At 57.4% G+C, this 13,416-nt stretch overlaps 1 protein-coding gene across 1 annotated transcript; it reads right to left on the bottom strand.

Moving 5' to 3' along the window:
• Positions 1–1,883: 1,883 nt before the first annotated feature.
• Positions 1,884–11,870, bottom strand: LOC139359519 (TBC1 domain family member 3B-like). The gene is made up of 14 exons (XM_071082638.1): positions 11,739–11,870; positions 11,367–11,439; positions 11,122–11,204; positions 9,796–9,835; positions 9,223–9,308; positions 8,668–8,770; positions 8,229–8,338; positions 6,937–6,985; positions 6,292–6,412; positions 5,520–5,614; positions 5,083–5,123; positions 4,488–4,612; positions 3,977–4,129; positions 1,884–2,998 (listed from the first exon to the last, which is right to left on the bottom strand). The coding sequence occupies exons 1-14, from the start codon at positions 11,786–11,788 to the stop codon at positions 2,529–2,531; spliced, it is 1,599 nt and encodes a 532-aa protein (XP_070938739.1). The 5' UTR covers positions 11,789–11,870; the 3' UTR covers positions 1,884–2,528.
• Positions 11,871–13,416: the final 1,546 nt, after the last annotated feature.

Here is a 13,416-nt window from a genome sequence, read left to right as displayed (position 1 = left end):
TCTTCCTGGGCCCTAAAACCCTCTAGACCATCCAGACCTCAGGCCACCCATCTCTCCATTGCCAGAGCAGTCTCCATTCCGGAACTTGCTGGTCACCACCAACAGCAGCTGCTCCTCCTCCAGGCAGCTCAGCTTATATATGTCCATACAGAGAACCTGGATGGCGCTGAGGTGGACACAAGCTCTCAGCTCCCAGTAGACACTCTGGGCTTCCTCCCACACCTCCCCCCGGCCGGGGCTGCTGTGCTCATCTGTCTCTCCCAGTGCCCAGCACAGGCGTGGCACAGAGGAAGTGAATGGACCGATTTGAACACATCATCCTCGATTCTCCTTCCCCACTCAAGCCCTGCAGCTAACCCATCGGCGAGTCCTGGAGGCTCTGCCTCCAGAATACTGCCTATCCCATATCCAAACGCCTCTCACCACGTCCACTGCTACGTGCAATTCTGTGTGTGTGGAAATATTTCCACAAAATTGGAATGAGCAGGTCACAGCCGCGCCTGGAGGCAATGGCCGGGGAAATGTGCCCTCGCCTTGTTATTCTATCCGGGCCCACCCAGCTGAGGATGGGGGACCTGCCACCACTCTCCTGGCAGTTCCGGCCTCCTGGGAGCCAGCAGGTGAGGACCCAAGAGTGTTTTCAGCGACTCCCATCAGTCACTCCCACCTTGGCCTAGGCCTCTACATGGCACAGATCACAGCTCATTCCGACCTGGCATTACACTGGCCTGTGCCGTGTCCTCAGGGTCACATCCGTCTCCCAGAAGCCGTGCGACCCTGGAAAACCCATGAACCTGTCTAACAGTCAGGTTCCTCCTCTGTGCATTAACAGTGACATTGACGTCTGCTTTGCAGGGTGCTGGGAGGGTAGAGGGAGGTGTACGCTGGAGAGCTCCCCGAGGGCAAGGTCTGGCTCTGCATCACTCTCTATCACATCCTCAGAGCCTGGAGCTGGCCCAGCATGTGGCCACCATTCCCTAAGAGTTGGATTTGCTTCATCAGTGCTGAAGGCAGGGGAAGAGCTTCGACAGACCCCCTGTGTCCTGTCTTCTTTATCTGCAGCTTACTCATCCTCTCCCCTTTCACATGCACCCTGCAGAGCAGGTGTTCACTGAGCTTCCACAAAATTCACTAGAGCAGCTGATGGATACTGGGGCCTGGATTCACTGTCAAAGTGTTTCTCAAAGGCTGCTCTCCAGAACACCATGGAAAACTCATTTGCTGTGTAAGTTTGAAAACCCCTGCCCACAGGTCTCCCCTTGTGTACGAGCAATCAGCTCTACCATTCAGCCCATGTGTGTGTTTGCTGGACCATCTGGAGGAAGCTGAGGAGACATGAGCTGAAGGCAGAGGGTGAGTCCGAAGTGGGATCTTGGGACAGGTATGAGAAGTTAGGCAAAAATGGGATAATTCTAGCCTTAATAACCTTAGATAATAGTTCACATTATTATTTAGTTAATAGGATTGTACCCACCTTAAATTGCTAATTTTTTTTAAGAGGGGAAGTCTGACTCGGTCACCCAGGCTGGAGTGCAGTGGTGCAGTCATGGCTCACTGCTTTCTGGAACTCATGGGCTGCAGCAATCCTGCCTCAGCCTCCTAAGTGGGACAATAGGCACACGCCACCATGCCTGGCTAATTTCTTTGACTTTTCTCTAGAGACAGGGTCCACCTGTTTCCCAGGCTGGTCCCAGACTTCTAGACTCAAGTGAACCTGAACGTCCTGGCTCGACCTCTCAAATTGCTGAAATTACAGGTGTGAGCCACCACACCCAGTCTAAATTTGTTATGTGCCATGGAACTGCAAAACGTCATTAGAGGGGCAGCTGGATGGAAGGTGTAGGAGGCCACTGTAGAGCCTTTTCAATCTTTTATATCTAAAATAATTTCAACAGAAAACATTTATTTTAAAACATGAAGGGGTTAACCGTCTATGAGTTGAAAATACAAAGGCAGGCACACAGTGTCGTCAGAATTCAGAAAGCTGGTCACATGGCTGGTGGTGCTGGGAGGGGCTGGACATGGTTGACTTTGTGATCTGGGGGCTGGTGTGTTCCATCTGTGAAGGTCTTTCGAGCTGCACACTTTCTTAATCAATTTTCATAAGTTTACCAAAAAATAAAACAAGAACGTGAAGTTTGCTTGGGTTGTTAAGCCTCAGGAAGTTATCCAGCCATGAGCCCTGCCCCAGATGCTTCTAGAAGCCTGGAGGGAAATAAGAATTTTCCAAGTAGAGGTGGCAGTGGCAAGGCTCTGAGGTGGGAGCGCACTGCTGCTCGTCCCTAGCTGTTAAGGAGCCGTCCTGGTTGGAATCAGTGCTGGGTGCAGTGCAGGGCTGGCTGGAAGTCCATGTCCACATTGTGGCTCAGTGCGGTGAAAGCCAATCTCACCCCCTCCGCAGGGTGTTCCGCCTGCCAGCAGGTGGCCAGCTGGTCTTCCTGGGATACGGTGCCATTGTAGAAATTGGGTGCAAGTCTCTTGTCTGCAGACGGGGTGCCCTGTTGTAGTGGGATACCTCCTGGCCTCCCTCAGTCCTGATGGGCCTGGGCAGGGCCTGATGTCAGGGTCCCCGTGGGCTTCTCGAGCTGGCCCTGTCCCACAGTCCCGGGGCTGTCCAGGACACATTCAGAAGGGACACGGACCCAGCAGCTCTGTTCGAAATCATAATGGGGGAACCAAGGGCCCCCTACATCCAGGTCCGTCGGGAGCCGGGGCATCGAGTTCCACTCCAGGAATCTCCAGGAACCCTGAGGTCTTCCCTGAGCCGGGACCGGGCTGGGCACATCCTGAGTGCCCACAGGGTAGGTGTCTTCCCGGACAGCCACACCAGGACAAGATGTGGAAGAATGAGGTGCCCATGGTGGGGAAACTAACCAAATGGGCCGCTGGAACCGGGCTGGTGGGCCTGGAGGTGTCTGCCTGTCCCCCTTGCAGAGGGTCGTTCTGCCACTTGAAGCCGGCACAGGCCTGGGTGTTGAGGACCCTTGCTCGGGTTTGGCTGAAAGGAAAAGAGACGTGGTCAGCGTCTCCACTGAGCCCATGTAGGCCTTTCCCGGCCAGGCCCCACCTGCCTGGGTCTCTGGAGTCCTCAGGGTCTCTGTGTGGCCCCGTGGTCTGACACTGAGGACATGCCTGTAGTGTGCTGATCCCAGAGGGAGGGGTGTGTGCCGCCTGGCATGGGGAAGCTATCAGGGCATGACAGGAAGCTCCTAGGACTGCCCTCAGGGTTCGCAATGGCTGGGGGCTTCCTATGACACACCCTCGTCCCAGGGCTGTTAAGCCAGGGGTACAGCCTCCAGTGAGAACTCAGGTGGGAGGGGACTTGGATGTCACCCAGCCCCTTGTCACCTCACATGGGGACCCATCTCCACAGTGGGTGATTGGACCTGGATGTGGGTCACCCTCTGCCTTCCTGGGCTGCCCAGTCCATGCCAGGACTGACCGTTCCCACATCTGGCTGAATTCTTGGCTCTGGCTCTCGCCTGGGGTGCAGCCTGTGCCCTCTCCCTGAACGCTCTGGGGTCAGGGACACCCGATTCCCTTGTCTCCCTGGCTCAAGGCTTGTGGTGCTGCCAACCCTGGAGGAGCGTGCAGCAGTGAGGGGCCTCTGCTGCTCTCTGAGGCTGTGGGTGCTTGCAGGGAGGGGTGGGGTTTCCCACAAATGGGTCTGGCTCCTTTAGTGCCCTTGAGGGTCCTGTGATGGGGAGACAGAGACACTGCGGAATGTGGGAGGAGGCTTGTTGGAGGGTCATTCCCACATCGCCCTCCTGCGTGCACATCACATCCAGTACACACGCACTGAGCGCCTGCCGTGAGGACCGGTGGGCCTCCTGTACTTTCTTAGAGTCCAGGAGGAAGAGGAGGAAGAAAAGGTGAAGAGGAAGGCCCAGGTAGTAGGGTTGCAGGTCTCGGGCATTCCATTACTATTGACTGCCCCAGAGGGTGACATGGGAGGGGACATGGCACTGGAGCCCACCTGGGGGTGGCAGGTCCCCTTGCTTCCTTGTTAGTTTCTTTGTAGAGGCTCTAAGATGCTTGAGCACAGAGTCATCATCCAACTCCCAGGTGTGAAAGAACTGGTTCCGAAACCGTGCCCACAGGCCAGACCTGGATGTCTTCATGAGGCGCTCTAGGGACAGGGTGGACATCAGGCCAGGAGAGTTCCCTGGGAGGGGGCACAGCTGATACCCTGTGGCCACTTCAGTCTCCCACTAGGCGATGCGGGAATCTTTTGTGGCCACCCCAGGGGTTTGGATGTGCACAGGAGACTGTGGCCGGGGGAAGTGGGTAGGGAAGTGCTCACAACATTTATCTGGGTCATGTGGGGGATCGGCTCGGTGTCACTGTGCCCTGTCCAGCCCACCTGGCCAGACCTCCCTCTGGGCCAGAACAGAGGATCATGAGGACAGTGTGAGGAAGCTGCCCTCGGGTAAGTCAGCGTCTGACCCCAGGGCTCCCCAGGCCCCACTGGGCACATGTAGACTTACTCCTCTGAACTTTAAAGGCAATGCTTGTCATCGGCATCAACACCTGTTCTCCTTCCAGCAAATACACATCCCACAGGCGCAGGATGAGCCCAAGAGAGATCTGTGGGGATAGCAGGTGTGGGAGACTGTAGCCCTTCCAGGCTGGGGCTGGTGGCTCGAACTGAGCCCACTGGGGCTTCAGTCCCCAGAGTCAGTGACCTTCCCCATGAGGGTTTCCTGAGTCCTTCAGGACGCTGGGTCAGACAAGGTCTTGCAGCTCCTCATGGGACACACTCATTGGACTGGGAGTGTGGCTCCTGGAGAGAGGGGCTTGCCCAGGGCTTGAGGCTTCCCTGATCCCTCCCAAGTCAGGTCTTGGCCCAGTCTGCCTATAAGGCTGGTCCTGAGCCCCAATCATTGCCCTGGGGTGACCCCGCTTGGGCAGAGGGTTTGGTTTTGGTGTCCTGTGAGGGCCCCCCTGTGGGCGGAGCCTCCTGTGGGCTGTGGGTGAGCCAGACCCCCGGGCTAGGGAAGCAGGGCACTGCAGGGCAAGGAGGGTCCCTGAGCCAGGGTCTCCCTGTGCCTTCTTACCCCGTCATTCAACATCCAGTGAAGCCAGCCTAAGGAGGAATCCTGCGCGCAAAGACCTTCCTTGTCCTGATGGGAGGAACAGAGATGCTCAGGGCCCCCTGGGATGCCCTAAAAAACCTCCCTCTTCCAGGGCCTCTGAAGACCCTTCCCCTAGTGCAGAACACTGGGCGGTGTCCAGGGCTCCCCCCAACACCGGCCCCTTCCCACACTCCCGGTGGACACACTGCCCTTGCCCTGGTCTGCGGGAGCTGGGCCCCCATCCCTGTGCCTCTGTCTCCTCCAGGGCAGGAAAGGAATCCAACTCCCAGCCCATGGAGAACCGGACGTCCCAGGTCAGGCTCTGGCTGGACTCAGCCAGTCACCAGCCCCACCAGGGGCTCCAGTCCCCGTTCCTCCAGTGCCACGGGAGGCAGAGTCTCTGGGGAAGAGCCCAAGCTTGCTCACCAGATGCCATAAACTCACCAGATGCCACCTGGTCTTGTGTTGTGACGTGGGGACCACATGCTCCTGATGGTCTTGGAGGCCCTGGACTGTCCCGCCATTTGGGCTGTGGAATCCTGAGAAGCCCCCAGCCCATCAAGAAATCAGAGCCTTCCCCCAAGATGTGGAGCCATCAGCAGGAAGAGCTGGGCAGCTGGAGAGGCCCCCAAACCTCAAGGCCTTTCACCCTCCCATCTGGTGACCCACCATGCAGCCTTTGCCCTGGGGACGTGGGGCAGGAACATCCCCTGGAGCCTGGCTGGAGGTTCCCCTGGACGCCTCCTGGACCAGGGTTCAAAAAGGGCAAACATGACTTGAGGCCACCACACGGCAACCAGAGCAGGGTGGGTGCTGGGCTCTTGGTCGTCTCCTGGAAGTGAGGTCAGACCAGGGGACACGGGTTGGGGAGATGCTGCCACCTGGGCTTGGTCGGCCCATTCATGGGCACCAAGGGCAGCAGGACTCTCAGGGATTGGAGAGTCAGCTACACAATCAGATCCAGAGGGCGTGGCAGCAGGACACAGAGGGTGGCCACGGGGAGGATGAGATGCCCTCCGTTGACGGGGAGGAAAGGCGTCTGACTTGGGCTTTGGGGTCAGCCGCGGACTCCTGTGGGACCCTCAGCAGAGACATCCTAAAGACTCCCAAGGAGCTGGCCAAGGAAGGTGCCTTGGCTGAAAGCTGAGATCATCTGGCCAGGGTGGTCGTCCCTGGGTCTGACTGCATGAGGTCCCTTGGGCACCTGTTCACCTACCCTGCAGGGAGTGCCTCTCCCTGGCCAGCAGCTGCACCAGTGCCCAGAATGCATCCTCCTCAGGCAGATAAAGGAGGAACAAGGCCGCGATGTGGCTCAGGTCCCTGCAGTAGCCCACCTCCTGCAAGAGCCAGAGTCACCGTGAAAGGACATCACCTGGGAGGACTGAGCTCACCTGGGAGGACTCATGTCATTGGAGAGGGCAGAGGTGACTGGGGAGGCTTCCTCTGAAGAAGAGGCTTCCTCAGGATGCAAATTCATTTAATGACAAGAGCCAAGTCCATCAGGCACTTCAGCACCTTGTCCAAACTGTCTCCTGATGGCACCATCTCGCATGCGACCCTGCCAAGCTCCTGGGCTTTGGGGCAGCACCAGGAGGAGGGCATCATTTCTGGTTCTGAGAAGTGGTGGTCAGACCCAGGTGACACCAGGAGTCCAGGCCTGACTCCTTTGTGTCTCAGCTTGACCCCTTGAGACCACCCCCTTGCTTGGAGGTTTATGCCAGCAGTGAGCTGGAGTCCTACCTCCTATATCCTGGTGGCTCACAAATACTAACTTTAAAAGAAGCAGCGACACCCCCACCAGACACCCACTCCTGTGAACAGGGAAATACTGCCCGGGAACGTCACTGCGGGGAATACTCACCGGGTTATACTCCGAATATGCCAAGAGGATGTAGAATAGTTCCCGCTGCCTAGGAGACAGAGAAATGGGGCTTTTGTTTGTTTTGTGCAGATGCCGTTAGTTTCACTTTGTCTACAAAGCCTAACAACAAAGCCCATTTCAGGTTCAGATGATTCACCAGATAAGCAGTGAGCTCTTCAGGGCCTTTGACTTTGAGGAAATGATTCAGGAAAATCCACATCTGTGACATGCAGATAGCCCAGTTGTACAGTGACCTGCCTGATCCTTTTCACTCTGAATGATTTTTTTTATTTTCAGTTTGCACACACGCCAGTTCAGCCTTTGGGTGTACAGTTCCTCCACGGTTGTAAACCAATGGGCAGAGTCTCCTGGCGACCGCTCCAGCCCCTCCTGAAGCGACTCCTTCACCTTCCAAGTCTCCAGGGTGGCCCCTATGCACCCGGCCTCTCCCTGATCCGTCAGCCCCTGACCACCCAGACTGCTTCTCAATCCCTATGGTTTGGCCTTTTCCAGAATGGCCCAGGAATGGGAATCCTACGTGGTAGCTTATTGGGTCTGGCTTCTTTCCCTCAGCAAAATGCATCTAGGATCCACCCACGTTCATGCGGGCAACACTGGCTCATTCCCTTTTCTCACTGTGTCTTCCGTTTGAAGGGAGGACCATCCTTGCTCTCCCCATTCCCATGTTGAAGACTGTCCCGGAAGGCTCCTTGTGTGAGTGACGATGAATCAAGCAGTGGACGTGGCATGCAGGTTTCATGTGGACATCAGTTTTCAAATTAGTGGGTTCAATATTTGTGATACTTTGGGGACACGTGGTTCAAGTCCATTGAGCTTTGTGAGTCACTGCCCAACTGGCTGCTAAAGTGGCTGTGCCATGTCATGTTCCCAGCAGACCAGGATGACAGTTTCCGGGACCCCAATTACCCCAGCATTTGTTGCTGTCAGTGTTGCCTGGAGAGGCTCATGGGCCCTCCATCTTGCCACCCTCCTGTGAGTCCTACCATGGGTCCCCGTGGGTCAGGGAGAGCACCTTTCACCATTGTGCATGATTTTGTTTGCTGCCTTCTGTCTCCTCAGGATCCTCCTGGGTTCTGGCCCCACATGTTCCAGTCTGGCCCAGGGCTTGGAACCAGGTCCTCAGTTCATGGTGCTGGCTGCTCCCTGGGTCAGGGGAGGTCTTGGCAGCTCTGTCATCCCTCCTGGGTGACCCTGGCCTCTTCTCCGGGGAAGCCCCCATCCCTTTCGTTCACTCCATCTCTGTTGAGACCCTGTGGCTCCCATAGGCTTACTTGGTTCCGTATCGATCCCTGAAGAAGATGTGAGTCCTTAGTGTCTCGCTCACGTCCAGGTCGATCTGGTGGATGTGTTCAGATGACCTCTTGCCCTTCTCCTTCATGACCTGTAGGGCAGGGCCAAGAGGAGGAAGCAGCCTCAGAACAGATGGAAGACTCCCTGCCCCAAATGGCAGTCAGCCCACAGTCAGCACTCTGGGAAGGAAGGAAAGCAGGAAGGTTTCCTTCTGCACAAAGCTGCTTTTTGGCTTGTTACTGAAGCCGGGGAGGGTCACCAGAGCCGAGTTTGTCTGTGGTGACTATGTCACCATCCGTGCCCAGGATGTGCATCTGACCATCCCACCCACCCCCCAGCCTGGGCTTGATGCTCCCTCCAGCTGGAGACCTGGGCTCCTGACACGGCCTGTCCTGTTTGTCGTGCTCTGGCTGAGCGTACCTTGTATGTTCTGGGGTTTTTCCACTTGACTTCCTGTATGTTCAGCAGGACTGACCACACTTGGCCCCGGATGTTCATGGGAATGCCCTTATATACTCGATCTCTCAGCTGTGGGCAGAAAACAACCTGGTGTCACAGGCCACGGGGCGACCCCAGTGAGGACCAGAGCCCGAGGATTCTGGAAATGGTTGGTTTTGGCCCCGTGATTCCTCGTTAGAGGTGACATTAAGCTGGGACACAGTCTCCCTTCCCAGGATTGAAAGAGTGGATGGACACTCAGAGTCAGGACTGTGATCTGAACCTTTTCCTTCCTTCGGGTCACCAGGGCATCCCTAGCCTTGAGCTCCGGGTGGTCCCAGCCCTAGATTCAGATTCCCTCCCAGCAAGGTGACGCTTGCACAAATAGGCAGGCAAACCACCGACCAGGCCTGCAGTCCTCTGGGTGAGGACAGTGTGCCACCCACCCTCTGAGAGGCTGACGGTGCCAGGTCACAGCCAAGGGTGCCCGTCCCCTGTCTCTCCAGAGAGTGGTTCCCGGGGCCTCTCCCTCCACACATTACCTTTTCACTGTTCTTGTATGTCTCCCATTGTCCCAGCATTTCCATCCACTTGCTCTTTCGTGTTATCTCCCGCCGCATTTGCTGTCAAATGAGGAATGTTGGCATTAGGGGAGCTGCCAGGCTTCCCAGAGCCGCCCGTGGATGCTGGATCTTGGGCTCTGGAGCCCAGGTGGACCCAGCTGGAGGGAGCCAAGGAAGGGCAGACCCTAAGGGTTGAGAACCTTTGAGCAAATGATCACCAGTGGGCTGGCTTTGGGACCCCGGGAGGTGCCATCCTCAGGCCACAGACACACCAGTCTTAGATCAGGTCCCAGCCTCTAGGTGGGGTCCTGACACAGGCGGGCAGCCACCCCCAAGCCACAACTGTGGTTCTCACTTTGGAATCTTATCAAGCTGCCAAACTTACAGCAACCTGGGGTCAGGTCCAGCAGGGAGTGCTGCCCCTCCCAGGGACATCGTGTTGCCCTTACCCACTACCGCCCAGGCCAGCTGCCTCCTCTGCCTCACTGACCACCCGCCCAGTCCCCACATCCCTGGTTCAGCCCCTCCCCATGCATCAGGCTCTTACCTTCGCCTCCCGAGCAGTGGCAGGAGGCAGCTCTGTCTCACTGTAAGACAACCCAGGCAGAACTGAGGACCTGCACAGGGCCTGGAGCTCCCCGAGACTGGGAACCAACCCCCAGAAAGGACAGGCTCTGTCCCTATCTAGCTCAGGGCTCAGTCCAGGAAAAGACACAGGGAAGGGAGGACAAGGGCCTTCCTGTGGGGCTGACTCCCAGTAGGGGCAAGACCTGGGAGAAGAAGGAGTGTGGGGCCAGCCTGGGTGGGGTTACTGGGGCCCCTGGTGTGGGGGGTGGTCAGGCTGCACAATAAGGCTGCCCGTCCTGGACTGGAGGTGGTGCTTTCTGCTGGATCTGAGGAAGGTCAGCCCTGAGACTAGATGGGGGCCGCCCAGGGTGGGTGACCGGGCCCTCACAGGAGTCCCTCAGGGAGTGACCACATCACCCCACTACGGTCTAGGGAGCCTGCCCTGAGACCTGCCCAGTGCACCCTGGGACCACAAGGGTCCCATCCCACTTGACAGCCCCAAGACCCTTGCAGGGTCTGACCTCCCAGTGTCCACCTGCCTCTCCCTGCATGTGAAACACACACCCTGCGTTTCAGAAGTGGCACAACTCATAAGCTCACTCCCACTCTACTTCCCCTGGATCCTGTCTCTCCATCCTACGATCCCTGACAGATGGGCTCCTGGCTGGGCTCCATTTACCTGGCCCCAGATCCCTTACCAGCACCAGATCCAGGGTCTTTAGCCACAAGCCCTGCTGCCTCCCTGGCCTCACCATGAGATGCCCAGAACGGGCACTGCCCATCTTCTCCCCCATTCCCTAGGGCCACTGCCCCCACTGTCCTCATGCCTTTCCCCCTTCCCCATGGGGACGATGAGGGCTGTAGCTCTGGGGAAATTGGGGGAGGACAGGGGCAGGTGGGCCCTCAGAGACCTGCTGGACAACAGCCCCAAGGTTCGGCCAGGCGTCCCCTCACCCTGTGGCCACAACACTTGGATCTCACTGGGTTGTCTCCAGGTAGACATGGCCAGACACTCAGGCTGCCCCCTCCTCTTGTGCTAACTTGTGGACAGAACTGCTGAGACTCCAGGGGCCTGACCTAGCCCAGTCTCCATTCCCACCTGCTCCCTAGATGGGCCCCGCACCTCTGACCTAACAGCAACCTCGGGCTGGACCTGCAGGGGAGCCAGAGAGGAATTCTGACCCTGTAAAGGAGGTTGACGCGACCTGGCAGGACATGTCCTACCTCAGAAAGGCCTTCCTAAAAGCAGACCCGTCCCTGAGCTGAGACAGGTGCTTTAGGGGTGAGGGGAGCACAGAGGACTCACTGCAGAATTCCAAAGTGATCAATGTTGTTGTAGATTTCAACAGGCTCAGGCCCCATGTCCTCTGGCAGCCCAGCTCGGTGTCCCTGTAACCCAGAGGAAGCCTTGGTGAGGGGTCCAAGGTAAAGGGTGTAAGGGCCTGGGGGTAGTGGCCACCCGTCCCCACCCTGTGCTCCTAGTGAGCCCAGGACCCTTTGACCAGGGTGCACTGGAACAGGCCTCCCTCCAAGAAGCAGACCGACCTGTACCTTCTCATAGTTCATAATGATGTCCTCTCGCTCCTGTGCCCACAAACTGTCCACGTCCTCTACCATGTCCATCCTGTGAGACAAAATTGTCTAAAGGTTACATTGTACCCGAGAGCTTCAGAGAAAACCTGAATTGCTCCCGCCGGGCTCCCAGATGCTGGCTGGTTGTATAACCTTCATTCCACCACCGCCCCCAGGTAAAAAGGGGCCAGACCCCATGGCCCAGAGGGTCTCTGGAGGGTCTGAAGCTCTCCATGGGTCTCTGGAGTCTGAAGCTCCAAGCAGGGGATGGCATCTTCCCAAGGACTCGAGAAGAGTGGGACCTGGACAGAGAATCCCATTGTCCCCAAATGCCATGAAATGCTCACACACCTGCCCTGGCAGGTTGAATGGTGTCCACCTGCCAAGGGTAAAGGGCCCATCGTGGGCTATTCCAGGGATGTGGATGTGAACTGGGATCAGGCACCAGAGGTCTCTGTACGATCGGCCTCCTGGGATGCTCAGGGACCACAGAGATGCCCAGTTTCCTGTGGAGAACAAGATCTCTCCTGACTGCTCCGTTCTACCCCGCTCATCACTTGGGCTACCGTGGCCCTTCAGTCTAACCAGTGAGGCTGCTTTAGGAATAATGCCGTCTGAGCAGGAGTGTGTTTGGTTTTGGGGATGAAAATGATCTACTGTCTCTAAAGCAGCCTCTGTGCTCGTGGAAATCATGGCTCTCGGGGAGGGACTGTGGACTCCACCATTCCGAGCTGTCCCTACAGGAGGGGGCTTCATTTTCCTGGGCCACTGAGGAAGAACAGTGGGTCCTTGGTCCTGGAGAACATCTAGATGGACTGTCCCTCCTGGGAACACTCGGGGCAAAAGGCGAGCGAGGCCTCGAGAGGACCAGACAGAACAAGAAATACTCGGGGACAATCCCCAGAGCCCGGACCCCTTTGAACAGAAGGGAAGATAGTCTCCCCCCAGCCAGCCCTCCAGGACCCCTTCATTTTCCACAACTGCCCAAGGGCAGAAGTCTCCCCATGCCACTCCCAGACAAGGGACCGTGTGGGTCCAGTGGGTCCCACAGCGAACATCAGGACCCAGCTTAGGCCCCAGACGTGTTCAGAGGACCCTCCCCTCCTTCCCACCCACAGTGGATCCATCCCAGCGTCTCTGCCAGGACCACGCTCTGCCCCATCGGGATCCGAAACCTGGGCAGATTTGGGATCTAGGGCAGGGAGGTCACAGGGTTCAGGCCTGAATTCGAGCACGGCACAGGTCGGGGCCAAGAGCAAAACCCAGCGTCCTGTCTGGATTCCCAGGCCGGTTACCGCCTCTCTGACCCCAGACGTCTCCCCTGTCGAATGGGTACACTAGAGAACAGCACCGACTCCATGAAACCCCCATGAGGACAAAAGAGAAAATCGTCTACACGGGCAGTGTAGAACGGGCTCCCAGTGAGTGCTTAGGAATGACCTTCCTCGGTAGCTGCCCAGAGGCCAACACTGCCCACACCATAGCCACTGTCCCCAAGTCAGCCTGGAGGGAAGAGAGCAGGTCACACTCACCTGATTCTGATGAATCAGTTGGCCTGCGTTATGCCTCTCAGGTAGAAAACCTTCGAGTCCACAAAACTGTTCCCAGATACCACTGTGCGTGTGTAGCTGATACCACTGTGCGTGGGTAACTGCCGTAGAACACAGAGGCAGGCCGGAGAGCGGATTGGTGCTAAGCACCAGTGACATTGTGAGGTCATGGCACGCATCACAGTGGGGCCTTGCCCGGCTCAGCAGGGCCCAGAGTCAGGGTCTTCCGCTGCCTGAGGCGGCCACATGCCTGCCTGCAATGTGTTTGTGTGCATGTCTGCCCACCTGTACATGGGTAAACACATCTGTGCACGTGTGTGTGCCTTCTCTGGCCAGGCCTGGCTGCCCCATTCATGTGTGCACCCACTTCCTCACCACTGTCACCCCCTAGGCCCAGGACCAACATCACACCGCCCCGACCTCAGCTGTCCCCGCCCAGGGTGGGCTGGGATACACATAGGGGTGGAGGAAAGTGACTG

This window comes from Macaca nemestrina, chromosome 17 (genome assembly GCF_043159975.1).
Source record: "Macaca nemestrina isolate mMacNem1 chromosome 17, mMacNem.hap1, whole genome shotgun sequence".
NCBI classification, from domain to species: Eukaryota; Metazoa; Chordata; class Mammalia; order Primates; family Cercopithecidae; genus Macaca; species Macaca nemestrina.
Note: the sequence above shows the minus strand (reverse complement) of the source record. Positions and strands in the feature narration are given on the sequence as shown.